Source organism: Loxodonta africana, chromosome 1 (genome assembly GCF_030014295.1).
Source record: "Loxodonta africana isolate mLoxAfr1 chromosome 1, mLoxAfr1.hap2, whole genome shotgun sequence".
NCBI lineage: Eukaryota > Metazoa > Chordata > Mammalia > Proboscidea > Elephantidae > Loxodonta > Loxodonta africana.
The window spans coordinates 92,037,685-92,052,609 of record NC_087342.1 but is presented as its reverse complement, the minus strand read 5'-3'; the positions used below and the strand labels follow the sequence as shown (position 1 = coordinate 92,052,609).

General features: G+C 52.9%; 1 protein-coding gene across 1 annotated transcript; it reads left to right on the top strand.

Annotated features, from left to right (window-relative positions):
- The first annotated feature begins 492 nt into the window (after positions 1–492).
- On the top strand, positions 493–14,862 carry SLC44A4 (solute carrier family 44 member 4). Its single transcript, XM_023541408.2, has 20 exons — positions 493–523; positions 2,702–2,750; positions 3,065–3,234; positions 3,365–3,443; positions 4,383–4,482; positions 4,565–4,690; positions 4,897–4,957; positions 6,542–6,797; positions 7,061–7,293; positions 7,396–7,495; positions 8,195–8,290; positions 8,771–8,870; positions 11,519–11,772; positions 11,863–11,957; positions 12,049–12,152; positions 12,263–12,336; positions 12,571–12,641; positions 12,758–12,852; positions 12,932–13,016; positions 14,418–14,862. Exons 1-20 carry the CDS (start codon positions 493–495, stop codon positions 14,537–14,539), a joined length of 2,301 nt encoding a protein of 766 aa, XP_023397176.2. The 3' UTR covers positions 14,540–14,862.
- Positions 14,863–14,925: the final 63 nt, after the last annotated feature.

Below are 14,925 nucleotides of genomic sequence, written 5' to 3'. Positions count from 1 at the left end.
ATCTGGGTGATTGGGGGTGGGTACACATGGCAGCGGCAATGTGGTTCCAAGGGCCAGATGGATAGGAAGCAGGCTGGGCATGTGTGGATGGCTGCCCAGACGGAGGGCAGGGTGGTGGGTGGACCACACTGTGGGGTAGGATCTAGTCAAGGACTAAAAGGCAAATCTGATACTTAATCTTTGGGCGGGGAGGGGGGGTGGCATGGAAATAATCACCATAGTTGAGGTCCTTTGCAAAACTATGAAGGGTTTTCCTATCAGGACATGCCAGTTCCTTCTTGCTGTGAACTGTGGGGCCCCGGCAGCCAGCCCTTGTGCCTCTAGCGCAGGCTCAGCCTTCCCAACCCACTGGGCACACAGTTGAGAAGGAGGAACTAGAGTGTGTCTCGGGGACCACAGGTGGAGGTGGGGCTGTGACGTGGCTGGGGGGCGGGGCGGGCAGCAGGTAAGACAACAGGTCTCCCTGGCTCCAGTCACTCTGGAGACTGAGTCATGGGGCAGCGGAACAAGGAGGAGGCCAACGGTGAGGCTGGGGGTGGAAGCTGAGACCCTGCAGAGGGAAGGGAGAACCAGGCCTGGGCCACTCTAGGGAGTGGTGGCTGAGCTGCTCTCAGGGAGAGGAGCTGAGGAGAGCTCTGGGTCCCTGAGGGGAGGGCCTGGGAAACAACCACCGATGGAGGGGGTGTGAGGCTCTGGGGCTGGAAGCCCTTGCTAGTGCCTTTGGGGAGGGAAGCTGGAGCCCGGCTTTCCGTGACAAGTTGGGGTTGGGGTTCCTGGGAGGAGGATGAAGAATTTCAGGCCTTGACTCTGGGTCCCTGAAGAGAGGGTCCGGGAAACAAAGCCTGGCTAAAAGGAGGCAGAGTTGGGGCCCAGAGCCAGGGATGGAGCTCAGGGGCTGGAAGTGCAATGTGCTGTGGAGCCTTTGAGAGGGGAGCCTGGGGCTGGGTCCCTATGAAGAGTTTCAGCCTGGACTATAGGTCCCTAAGGGGAAAGGTGCTGGAGACCTGCCTGCTGAGCTTTCTGTGAGGGGTTGGGGACTGGACCAAGCAGGCTGGGGGCTTGCCTGCAGGGATCTCTGTAAGGAATGCTAAGTAGTGGTAGGGGCCCGGGTAGAGTGGGGGGCTCTGTTTGGAGTCTCTGAGGAGTTTGGGCTGTGGGTCTTTGCAGAAAGGGGGCTGGGCCCCTTCCTCCAGGGTCTCTGAAAGGAGCAAAGAGTAAAAACCTGTCTCAGAACCTGTTCTGTCCCTCCTGAGCAGGGATTCTGGGGTACTTGTGAAGGGTAAGAGCCCTGGTGGCACAGTGGTTAAGCATTCAGCTGCTAACCAAAAGGATGGCAATTTGAATCCACCAGTGGCTCCTTGGAAACTGTATGGGGCAGTTCTACTCTGTCCTGTAGGATCGCTATGAGTCGGAACCAACTCAACAGCAGTGGATTTTTTTTTTTTTTTTTTTTTTGGTTTGTTTATTTCGTGAAGGGTAAGACTTTTTTGGGGGTGGGAAGACCTGGGGCAGAATGGGGAAGCAGGGTCTGTCTTCAAAGTCTGAGGAATAAAGGCTGGGAGCCTGTTCCAGGCATCCTGAGAAATAGGCACTGGGTGTCTGAGGGGAGAAGAAACTGGGGACCTACCTCAGGGAAGCCTGTGAGCAGTAAGGGCTAGGGCCTGCCTACAAGGTCTCGAGGGCTCAGTGCTCGGGAGTGTGGGCTCCTGATCTGGAGGGGAAGCAACCCTGAGGGAGGGACCTCCCTCGAGGTGGGGCTTGGATTCGTAGGGGGCTAGGGAAAGGGTTGGTGAAGAGTCCCTAGTAGACTTCCTGGTTCAGCTTTGAGTCAATCATTGACCTCATGTCCATCAGCCTTGGTAGGACATAGTCCAGAGCACCTGAGGAGAACGGATCCCACCCCTTCCCAGCCTCTGCCCAGCCCTCATTCCTCCCTACCCTGGGGACCCTGGCTATCTGGCCCCACCTCCTCCCATGTGTACTCAGGGAGGACTGGGAACAGCACGCTTCCACCATCTCAGGGGCTGGGCTCGGGTGTCACCATGACTTCTAGTTGGAGCCCAGTGGTGGCCTGGGGACTGAGGTCCCTTAGGGACTGGGGTCTGCAAGGGGCCCCTCCCACCCACTGGGCCTGCAGGGGTTAAAGCCACTTGGCTCCAATTTCTTTCCTCATGGCCTGGGGCCAGAGGGTAGAAGGAGGACCTGGGGCAGATGTGGGGAGGAGCTGTGACCTCCCAGAGGGGCTCAGATTTGTGTGGTGCCTGGGTTTTTTGGGTGGGGTATGGGGAAGGGAGAGGGTTGTGGATGGGGGTGTGAGAACCACTGAGATGGCTGACAGAGTCCCACATCCCAGCTAGAGGGAGACTTAGGAGAAACAGAGCAGGGTGGGGGCAAGGGATAAAGGCCATTTGCCAGGCTGACGGCCTCGAGGTGTGAGCCGGAAGCGGCCCATGAAGGCTCCCCTTCCCCCACCTGCCAAGGCTGCCTGGGTGGAGTTCATGGCCGGCTGAGCTGCTGAACTGCTGACCAGGCTTTGGTCCTACTTTTCCTACTCTCCAATTCCCCTTCTTCCAGGGCCAGCCCTGCCCCCGCCTGTACCCCCCAAACTCCTGGGTTCAGAAAGAATTCAGGAGGGCCAGGAAATAGGAAGATAGAGTCTTCTCAGTGCCTCATTCTCCACACTCCTCCCCATTTCCCTCAGGAAAACCGGTCAAATATGACCCCTCCTTCCGAGGCCCCATCAAGAACAGGTGAGTTCTGGGCACCCCGTGGGTGAGGAAGGGACCAGTCTGGTTTTTTGCATTGTATTTGCTGAAATATTGGTAAGGAACTTGTAGGAAAGAAAAGGTAAGGAGAGTGGTGCTTTAGGGGAGATTGTTGTGTCTGGGACAGAGCTCTGGAGGGGCTCCTGGGGGGCTCCCAGGGGCTGGTGATATTCTGGCATGTGCACTCTGTGAAAATTCATCAAGCCGAGTACTTCTGTGTTGTGTACTTTTCCGTGTTATACTGTAGCAAAAATTGAACCACGCCCCAAAAAGCTTTCTTAAAAAAAAAAATCCTGATCCCCACTCTCCAGTTCAGCATCCCCCAACTCTCCAATCTTGACCCCCCAGACGCCCCACCCCTATTTCCCCAACTCAGGCTCCCATTTCTCTCCCAGGGGCTGCACAGATGTCATCTGCTGTATCCTCTTCCTGCTCTTCATTTTGGGTTACATCGTGGTGGGGATTGTGGGTGAGTTTCCAGCTGCCCAGAGTTGGGGCAGTGGGTTGGGGCAGTAACCCAGGGAGGGGCCACACCCATAGCTGCTCCCGCACCCAAGTGCCCACCCTCTAGTGATTCATCTGTGGGTTTCTGTCTCCAGCCTGGGTGTATGGAGACCCCCGGCAAGTCCTCTACCCCAGGAACTCTACCGGGGCCTACTGTGGGCTGGGGGAGAACAAGTGAGTATGAAGAAGGTGGGACAGGAGGGAGGTAAGGGGGAAAATGGGCAGGAAACCCCCCACCCACCTCTTAGGCTTCAGACCCATCCATGCTAGAAATAGGAGGCAGTACACACTCATGGGGAGTCCCTTGGTGGTACAAATGATTAAGCAAGCACTCAACTACTAGCCAAAAGGTTGCCAGTTCAAACCCATCCAGAGTCCCCTTGGAAGACAGGCCTGGCAATCTGCTTCTGAAAGTCACAGCTTTGAAAACCTTATGGAGCAGTTTTACTCTACCCAGACGGGGTTGCCACAGGTGGAAGTCAACTTGCCAGCAACTGGTTTAGAGAGTCATGGTTAAGTGCATGGATTTGAGAGTTTGGAGACCAAATCCCAAATCCCAGATTGCTCAAATCCCAAAGAGGCTATGTTCTTGGTTATATGGCCTTGTGTAAGTTACTTAACCTCTCTGAGCTTTGATTTCCTTATCTGAAACACAAGGATGATTCTAGACGTGATGTTGTCAGTTCCCGGCATACAGGAAATGGTCAGTTCAATAGATTAATAAAACCTCTAACACTTATATAGTACTTGCTGTATTCTAGGCAGGCAGTGTACTTTACACACACTAACTCATTTAAACCAGATGAGGTAGGTGCTATTACACATGATGGACTGAGATAATGAGAGGTCAAGTGACTTGCCCCCAAGGTCATACAGCTGGTGAGTGGTGACTTGGCTCCAGAATTCATAGCTGTTGTGATGCTGAATTACTCTGGGAGATCTGGGTATCTCCCCTACCTCCACAGCTGGACTGAGCTTCCTGAGGCCAGGAGGGGTGTAATGTGTCCAGGCCATGCTGGGCCCTCTGTACCACCAAGGCAAGGCCCCGGTAGTCAGTCCCTGCGGCCCCAGGCCTGACCAGGCCCTAATGCACCATGCCCTCCCCTCCCACAGGGACAAACCGTATCTACTGTACTTCAACATCTTCAGCTGCATCCTGACTACCAACCTCATCACAGCTGCCACAAATGGCCTGCGGTGCCCCACTCCCCAGGTCAGAGCCTGGGTCCTGCCTCTGCCCCAGATCTCTTCCGGGATCCTGGGTGTCAGCCCCTTAGCACCCTGTCTGCTCCCAGGTATGTGTGTCCTCCTGCCCAAAGTCCTCATGGACCGTGGTAGGAGACCAGTTCTTCCAGACAGTCGATGAGGTCTTCTACGCTTCAAATAGAAGCTTTTGTCTGCCAGGGGTGCCTAGGAATATGGTGAGTGCTGCCCTCAATGTCGAGAAGGGTTATCAGGGGCAGAGGCAGGAGGATGGAGGACCCCCAGGGTGGCTCTCCTGTGAAAGGCAGGGTAGGCCGAGCCCGAGGTGGGAGGACCTCACTCTTCCTTCTGCTGCCCCGACATCTTTGATCTTTTATCCTGCTCTGTGTCTGTGTGTCTGTCTGCCTCTCTCCCTCCCTCTCAGTCCGTGCTCCAAAGCCTGCAAGAAGAGCTCTGCCCCAGTTTCCTCCTCCCCTCCAGCCCAGGTGAGACACAGCATGAATTCCTTCCTTGGGCATCATCTAGTCCAATATTTTTATTGTTTTCAAATGAGGAAACCAGGGCCAGGGAGGGTGAAGTCACACAGTTTAGTGGCAAAAGTGGAATTTGCACCAGGACTCCATTTCTCTCTGCTGCACAACACTGCAGTCAGATCACCAGTGTTTACTAGGCACCTACTGTGTGCCAAGGAGTCCCTGGGTGGCATGAAGGGTTTGCACTTGACTACTAACCTAAGGGTTGGTGAATCAAACCCACCCAGATGCATCTCAGAAGAAAGGCCTGGCACTCTGCTTTGGAAAGGCCACAGCCATGAAAACCCTATGAAGCTCAGTTCTACTCTGCGACAGATGGGGTCACCACAAGTCGGAATTGACTCAACGGCAGCTGGCTTGGTTTGGATACTATGTGCCAGGCACTGGGGAGTGTTGCAGGGAAGATGAAAACTGCTCCCTGCCTGGAGCTACATTCTAGGCAGAGAGATCAGAGATGTTCACAAAGAGAGGATCCTATGAAAACGTACATGGGTGAATCAACACACACATACACTTGTATATGTGTGTATGGAAAAAAAATTAGAAAGATATTCATCGAAATGTTACAAGTTAGTGTGGCTGGTAGTAGGATCACATTTGATTTTTTTTTTTCCCCTGTATACTCTTCTTTCCAACAGGAAATGTTATTTTTTAACAGAAAAAAAAGTTTTTAAATTAAAACATGAGAAAATATATTCAGTTCTTAGTCGTGTCTTAAATGAACGCTTCAGAGTCAGATAGATAGATCTGGATTTGAATTCCAGCACTTTCTAGCTATGTGATCTTGGGCCAGTTACTCGACTTCTCTGAGCCTCGTTTCCTCATCTTCAGAATGTAGATGACAAAACCAATCTGCTAGACAAAGATGTTGTGATAAATGACTCTGTAGGCACAGACCAGGTGCCCCAGGAAATGGAGGAGGGGTAAGAAGGCTTCCTGGAGGAGGGGGGATGGAGCTAGCTGGACAGGGAGTGATGGGTGGTATTTCTGGAGAAGAGAGCACTCAGAGAGGGGGATACAGCAGGAGCAAAGGCATAGAGGCGACAGGAGAGTGAGCTGAGCCTTGAAGCCTGGCCAGGGAGTGTGGACAGTCTCCAGGACAGAGCCTCTGGAGATGTCTGAGCAGCAGAGTAACCTAGAGTCCAGGAGTGACAGGGCTGTGCTTTGGTGTGGTCCCCCTGGCACTCAGGAGGAGGTTGGATTGAAGACTGGCTCCGGTTGTGAGGGCAGGGGCTCTAAGAGTCCAGGCCAGAGGGGATGAAGGTCTGAACAGAGGCAGCCAGCGGCTGGGGGCTGGGAGAGGTGGAGGTATGAAGGGGCATGTTGAGACAGTGAAGGAAAAGTGGATTGGGCTTGGCAGGACAGGGAGGCAGGACAGGTGCTCCTGTGTGGCTATGGCATCAAGAGCAGCCTCCCCCACACCTCCCTGTCATGAAGCAGAGCCCATCATTCCTCGCTCCCCTGAGGGCTCTGTGCACTGGGGTGGGGGCTGAGCCCTGGGCCCTCCCACTTGGCAATTCTGTTCTCTCTCTGCAGCTCTGGGGCGCTGTTTGCCATGGTCCAACAATACACCACCTGACCTCCCTGGGATCACTGGCAACATCTCCCAGGGGATCAGGTATGCATTCCGGTGCCACACATCTCTACCCCACACCCCTTCCTTCCCTTCCTCCCCGGGACTCCATCTGACACTGCCTCTTCCCAACAGCGGTCTTCTTGACACCCTCAATGCCAGAGACATCAGCATTAAGATCTTTGAAGATTTTGCCCAATCCTGGTATTGGATTCTTGTGTGAGTCACTGGAGTCCCCCATTCTCCTGTCTTTCTCTTCTCCCTGATCCTCTATCCCCTAGCTCAATGATTGAAACAGACAAAGATTTTGGACAGGAGAGGAGGAGCCAGAGCTCAGGATGGACCCCAAGCCCAACGGGATTTGGAAGGGAAATGTCTAATCTGGGGCACTAGGGGTGTAAGGAAAGGCATTTGGGGACCTCTGAAAAGGGAAAGATTTGGGGAAGCAAAAGTGACCCTTGCCTACCTCACCCTGCCTTCAGTGCCCTCTTTGTGGCTCTGGTCCTGAGCCTGCTGTTTATCCTGCTTCTGCGCCTGGTGGCCGGGCCCCTGGTGCTGGTGCTGATCCTGGGGGTGCTGGGTGTGCTGGCATATGGCATCTACCACTGCTGGGAGGAGTACCGAATGCTACGGGACCAGGGTGCCTCCATCACCCAGAAAGACTTCACCAACCTCAGCGTCTACGGCAGTGTGCAGGAGACCTGGCTAGCTGCCTGTGAGTGTCCCACTCACACCCAGCCACCGGCTGCCACCCTGGGCCACCCTGGGCCTGGGCCTGGACCTTGACCCAGGCTCCACTGCCCCTGTTTTCCTGCAGTGATCGTGCTGGCCGTGCTTGAAGGCATACTGCTGCTGATGCTCCTCTTTCTGCGGCAACGGATTCGAATCGCCATCGCTCTCCTGAAGGAGGCCAGCAAGTCAGAGCCTGTCTGGAGGGAAATGGGCCTGGGAGGAGGGGTTCGGGCCTGGATAGGGGAGTTGGCAAGATGTCAAGGAGCCCTGGAGGAGAAGGGCAGAACTGCGCAGAAGTTAACATCGCTATGCCAGTTAGCCTCTCTGGGTCTCATTTTACCTATCTATAAAATGGGGGTAACAGTAGTTCCTGCCTTATAGGGCTGTCTTGATGATACAATGAGGCAGTGTCTGTCAAATGTCAAGACCAGTGCCTGGCACAGTGTAAGCCCTCTAAAAGGGTTAGTGGTAGTGGTAGTTGTCATCGTGGAGTGGTGGTTGATGGGCGGGATGGGGAGGAATCCAGTCAGGGAGGAAAAGCAGCACCTTGCTCCCAACCAGGACCTGTCACATCTGTCAAGAGAACGTACAGAACTGTCTGGGGATGTTCTTCCTTTTCTCTCCTGGAAGCTGCCCCAGGTGGCTTCCCTGTGACTCTGGTCTCCTCTAAGGGTCCCTTGAACCTGATTTATTCAATTCAGTTCATCCAGTGAGCACCTACTGTGTGCTCAGCCCTGCACAGGTGCCAGGAATACAGATATGAAACACAAAGTCGCTGCCATGGTTGCTTCAGCCTGAGGGGAGTGGGATGGCCTGGTGGGGGCAGAGTGGGGCCCTTGCTGGAGGCCAGGGCTGTGCTGTTGAGCATTCTTATCTCCCTGCAGGGCTGTAGGACACATGATGTCTACCATGTTCTACCCGCTGGTCACCTTTGTCCTCCTGCTCATCTGCATTACCTACTGGGCCATGACTGCCCTGTATCCTTTGTCCACACGCTGGGCCCTTCTGGGATCCTCGGGGGCGGGGGAAGATCCTTAGTGGCATTGGAAGAAGGCTCCCTTGCACTGGGCAGATGGAGCCCTGCACCTGCACAGAGTAGAAAGAGTGAGCACAGGCTGATTTCAGCCCCCTTTTTGCAGGGAACGTTTGGTCCCTGGGTGGCACAAACGGTTTGCACTCAACTGTTAACCTAAAAGTTGGTAGTTCAAACCCACCCAGTGGTTCCTTGGAAGAAAGGCCTGGCAATCTGCTTCCATAAAGATTACAGCAAAGAAAACCCTATGGAGCAGTTCTACTCTAACACACAAGGTCATCATGAGTCAGAATCAGCTTGATGGCAACAGGTTGGATTTGCAGAGACCAACCAGTACAAGCTCATGGCAGCCCTGGGAATGGGCCCCTGAGAAGGGGACCTGTGGAGACCCCCTGTGACCATGTTTTCCTTGACTCCCTTCTGGGTTTTTGGCCACGTCGGGGCAACCCCAGTATGTCTTGTGGGCACCCAATGCAAGCTCGCCTGCCTGTAAGGAAGTGCCAATGAATGAGTCATGCGACCCCATGGTAAGAGGTGATAGGATGGGCATGGAGGAGGCACCTATAGGGCTGAGGGGACGTTAGAGACTGTCTTAGTTATCTAGTGCTACTATAATAGAAATACTGGCAGTGGGTGGCTTTAACAGAAATTTATTTTCTCACAGTTTAGGAGGCTATGAGTCTGGATTCAGGGTGCTGGCTCAAGGGGAAGGCTTTCTTTCTCTGTTGGCTCTGGGGTCTTTTTTCAGCTTCTGTTTCTCACTTCCTTGGTGATCTTCAAGTGGCATGGCAGCTATCTTCCTACATCTCTACATCTTGCATAATCTGCTCTTTTATATCTCAGATTGAGGTAAAACACACCCTACATTAATACTGCCTCATTAACGTAACAAAGAAAACCCATTCCCAAATGGGATTATAACCCACAGGAATCCTGTCAAGTGAATTCTGACTCAGCTACCCCGGGAGTAGAACAGACTCCAGAGTCGAACTCCCCATAGGGTTTCCAAGGCTGTAATCTTTAATCTTTCTGGATTAGGAAAACCCTGGTTAAGTGCTACGGCTACAAACCAAAGGGTCAGCAGTTCAAATCCGCCAGGCGCTCCTTGGAAACTCTATGGGGCAGTTCTACTCTGTCCTATAGGGTCGCTACGAGTCAGAATTGACTCGATGGCACTGGGCTTGGAATCTTTCTGGAAGTAGGCTGCCACATCTTTCTCTCGAAGAGCAGCTGGTGGGTTCAGAACTGCCCACCTTTGGGTTAGCACCCAAGCACTTAACCACTGTGCCACCAGGGCTCCTTCCCACAAGTATAGGAGTTAGGATTTACAACACATATTTTTTGGGGACACAGTGTAGTTCATAACGGGGACCTACTGGTCCAAATCCCTCATTGTACACAGGAGATTGAGGCCCAGAGAGGATAGGGGGTCCACTCCAGGTCACTCAGCCGCCCCCACCCAGCAGAGCCAAAAAGGGAGTGCCACTGACTCTTAATCTCGTACTCCCAAACTCACCCATTATGCAGAGAAGGGAAGTGAAGCTGGGAGGAGGCAAGGTGAGCCCAAGGGCAGGGCCAGGCCCTGGGGAAGCTGGAGACCAGAAGTTATTCCACGCCTCCCCAGGACATTCCTAACCTTGAGGACCACCTCATTTCTCTGCCCTCTGAGTCTCGGGCCACTCATCTGTAAAATGGAGATCGTTATAATATCTGTCCCACTGGGCAGCTGAGAAAATGAAGTGACACATTAGACACATAAAGTGTTTTGTACAATGCCTGGCACCAGATAAGAGTTTGATAACTCGTGGTTAGGTTGGTTTGTTTGTTTTTAAATCTTTCTTCCTGGGAACACAGTCCCCACTGGCCTAGACAATAGACATACGGGCACTCCGTGGGGTGAAGCTGCTTCCAGAAACGCTGCCCTGTGAGTGCCCAGGGCATCGTCCGGAACGCTGGCCTGATAGGAACTTACTGTCTTCTGAGCCTCTTCTGAGCCGGCACCATGGGCTGGGCCAGCAGGCCTCATTCCCACTCTGCATAAAAGGAAAGGGAGGCTCAGTTACATTGATGGAGGACCTACTATGTGCCAGTCACAGGGTACGCAAAGTCCAACACGACCTGGTTCTTGCTTTCAACTTACTCATGATCCAGCAGTGGATACAAATCCACGCTTACATGCAAAGTAGAAAGTGGTTTGTTTATTTTCTTATTAAAAGTTTTAAACATATACTGAGATTTTTGTCCCATTTGCTGGAAAAGGTTGTTTTCTGTGTGCTTTGACTTTTTGTTATGGAAATTTTCCAATACACACAAAAGTAGAGAGAATAGTACGGTGAATCCCTGTACCTATCACCCAGATTCCACGACTCTCAACTGCTGCCATTCTTGCTTCCTCTATCTCCCTACTCCCCACCTGCAAATTTTTTTTCCTGAAGTTTTCTAAGGCAAATTCTGGACATCATGCCATTTCTGCTATAAATACATCAGGATGGATCTCAACAGATAAGGACATTTTAAAAACAACCACTAAAGCATTAAGTGCTTGGCTACTAACCGAAAGGTTGGTGGTTTCAATCCACCCAGAGGCATCTCAGAAGAAAGACCTGGCAATTTATTTCTGAAAGATCACAGCCTTTGAAAACCCCAGGGAGCAGTTCTACTCTGAAACACATGGGGTCACCATGAGTTGGAATCGTCTAGATAGCAACTGGTTCATACCATGATCACACAGCGAAATTAACAATCATTTCTTAATGTCATCTAACACCCAGTCAGGTCAATTTTGCTGGAAAGTGTTTCGGTTGAAGTTGCAGAGACTACACTGTGAGTCCAGAGGCAGGACAACCAGCCCAGACCAGAGGTCTCTGAAGGCTTCTGGGAAGGGACAGCTGAGTGAGGGCAAGGCAGAGGGGAGCATTGGTGCCAGGCTGCTTAGCCTCGCTGCCTTCATATGCACCATTACACCTTTGCCCAGATGCCCTGGAAGCTCTTGTGCCAACCAGGAGACTGAAAGAAGTTAACTACACTCACACGATAGGCAGTTTGAACCCTGGGATGGACACTTTTGGCCCACCTAGCTCAGAGAGGCTACTTCCCTCCCTCTACTCTGGGAGGGACAGGAGCTGGCTGGGAGTGGGCAGCACCAAGATTTATGAAGGCTACTCTGTCTTCCCAGGCCCAGCAGGTGAACTCCTCATGTCCAGGGCTGACGTGCGTCTTCCAGGGCTACTCGTCCACAGGCCTGGTACAGCGTACCCTCTTCAACCTGCAAATCTACGGAGTCCTGGGGCTCTTCTGGACTCTCAACTGGGTACTGGCCCTGGGCCAGTGCGTCCTGGCTGGGGCCTTCGCCTCCTTCTACTGGGCCTTCAACAAACCCCGGGACATCCCCACCTTCCCCCTGAGCGCTGCCTTCATCCGTACACTCCAGTAAGGCTGGGGTAGGGGGCCTGGGAATTGTAAAAGTGGGGGTCTCAGGGCATCCCAAGGCTGCCTGTGACCACCCAACCCCCTCTGCAGTTACCACACTGGGTCTTTGGCTTTCGGAGCCCTCATCCTGACCCTCGTGCAGTTGGCCAGGGTCGTTCTGGAATACATTGACCACAAACTGAGGGGTGAGTTGGGGAAGGCTAGGCTGAGCAGTTGGATCCTCAGGAAGGGTCTGTTAGAGACTTGTGTCCAAACACGGGCCTCACTTGCCCCCAGGAGTCCAGAACCCTATCGCCCGCTGTATCATGTGTTGCTTCAAGTGCTGCCTCTGGTGTCTGGAGAAGTTTATCAAGTTCCTGAACCGCAATGCATACATCATGGTGAGCCACAGTGCGAGAGCAACCCCTTGTTCAGTGCCCTTGGGCCTAGGCCCGGACCCCAGCCCAGACAGGCTTACCTCAGGTAACCCTGACCTTCCCGCCCTCCCCAGATCGCCATCTATGGGAAGAATTTCTGTGTCTCGGCCAAAAACGCCTTCATGCTGCTCATGCGGAACGTCCTCAGGTCAGGCTGCCCCCCACCCTCATGTGGTCCCCTCCTCAGCTCTCCCACCCAAGCCGGACTCATGGGTGTTCAACTGTGTTCCTTAGAAGGGCCCTGGGCTTAGTTTAATACCTCATTGTTTGCATCTTGAAATCTGAATAATTTTCATTTTTCACTGGGCCCCACAAATTATGGTGTGGGTTCTGCTCCTCCTGCCAGGCTTCTCACCCCTAACCTCCCCCAATCCCGGTGCAGGGTGGTCGTCCTGGATAAAGTCACGGACCTGCTGCTGTTCTTTGGGAAGCTGCTGGTGGTTGGAGGCGTCGGTGAGGGGCAGAGCCAGGGGTTCTGGGAACAGAGGACAGGGGTGCTGGGCAGGGTGCTGGACAGCTGAAGTGGGGATTCTGGAGGAGCAGCACTGACCTCCAGGCCTCTCCCACAGGGGTCCTGTCTTTCTTCTTTTTCTCTGGTCGCATCCACGGACTGGGTAAGGACTTCGAGAACCCCCATCTCAACTATTACTGGCTGCCCATCATGGTGAGTGACTCCCCTCTCTGCCTCACCCCTCACCTCCCCCAAGAAACCCAGCAGCCCCAATAGACTTTGTGTCTTCCAGACCTCCATCGTGGGGGCCTACGTCATCGCCAGTGGCTTCTTCAGTGTTTTTAGCATGTGTGTGGACACACTGTTCCTCTGTTTCTGTGAGTGAAACCCCAACCACCTCCTCCCATCCTCAAGGTGTGGGACTACTCAGGCTTTTACGGGGACTTGGTGCTTCTACAAATTGCAACCTCATCAGTTAAAAGAGCCAGAAGGAGCCTCTTCTGACATCCTCAGTCCATGGGATTGGGGAAGAAAGGAGGGAGTGAGCCCCAGGCTGGTGAGCTCTCCCAGGAAATAGCATTCCAGAGATGCTCCTGCTGTGTTCTCCTAGGAAAACTAGGCTGGAAGTTAACAAGAGAGATCTAACTGGTGGATCTAGTGAGAGGGTTATGTCTTACCCAATTGTGTGCATTTAGGTCCCTGGGTGGCAGTTTGTATTAGACTACTAACAGAAAGATTGGTGGTTTGAACCCATCCACCAGTGCCACGGAAGAAAGATCTGGCTATCTGCTTCCATAAAGATTATTGTTGTCATTGTTAGTTGCCATTGAGTAGATTCCACTTTATGACAACCCCATGTGTGCAGAGTCGAACCATAAGGTTTTCAAGGCTGTGCCTTTCAGTAGCAGATTGCCAGGCTTGTCTCCCTAGGTGCCCTGGGTGGGTCCAAACTGCCAACCACATGGCTAGTAGTTGAGCGCTTAACCATCTGTGCCAAACAGGGACTGCCCACAAAAAGTACAGCCAAGAAAACCCTATGGAGCTCAGTTCTACTCCGTAACACGTGGAGTCACCATGAGTCGGAATCCATTCACCGGCAGTGGGCTTGGTTTTTTGGTGTGTTCATTTATTGAGGGCTTGGTATGTATGGGTTGGGTGTGGTATGTACCAGGCTCTGAGCAACTGACGTTCATTTCCCCCATTAATCTTTATCATCACTCTAGGAAGTACCAAAAAAAAAAAAAACACATTGCGGTGAGTAGATTCCATCTCACAGCGACTCTGAAGGACAGAGGAGAACTGCCTATAGGGTTTCCAAGAAGCTGCTAGTGTATTCGAACTGCCGAATTTTTGGTTAGCAGCAGCCAAATGCTTGACCACTGCACCACTAAAAAAAAACCACTAACCCACTAGGAAGTACCAAAAAACCAAACCCGTTGTCATGGGGTAGATTCCGACTCATAGCGACCCTGTAGGACGAGTGGAACTGCCCTCTAGGGTTTCTAAGGAGTGCCTGGTGAATTCGAACTGTCGACCGTTTTGGTTAGCAGTCAAATGCTTAAACCACTCTGCAACCAGGGCTCCACTAGGAAGTACAGTATAGTATTATTGATCTGACTTTACAGATAAGGAACCAAGATTACAAAACGTACCTTAGCAAAAACCCACTCAGTGGTGGTGAAGCCTGAACTCACTACTCAGTCTCCTATTCCCTGATTTCCATGGGGTGGGGATGGCCACTAGAGGGTCCGCTCTAATCGGTCTACGTTGCGGTTCAGTGGAAGACCTGGAGCGGAACGACGGCTCTCTGGCCCGACCCTACTACATGTCCAAGGGCCTTCTGCAGATTTTGGGCAAGAAGAACGAAGCGCCCCCAGGGGACAAGAAGAGGAAGAAGTGAGAGACCTGGCCCTGCCCTGACCCAGGGCTGCACTCCGCCTGAACAGCTGCCCAGCCCCACTCCGACTTCAAGATTGCGATTTTGTAGCAAAAAGGTTTTATTAAAAATTAATATTTTGTTTTCTCGATCAGACTTTTATTCCCGCTACGACGCACTGCCTTTTTCCCCGCCTGGCTCTTTAAAGTAGGCCCCGCCCCCTCAGACGCGCCCTAGGCGCTCTGACCAATAAAAAGGCTCATGCGGAATGACGAGTCTCCACCACAGCCAATCAACTTCGGTCCGGGTCACGCGCTCCGAGCTTTAGGAGGGCCAATTGGAAAGCGAGTTCGCCGGCGCCGGCTGGTGACGTGAGGGCCTGCAGCGCGTGAGGCCAATTAGAGTCACGG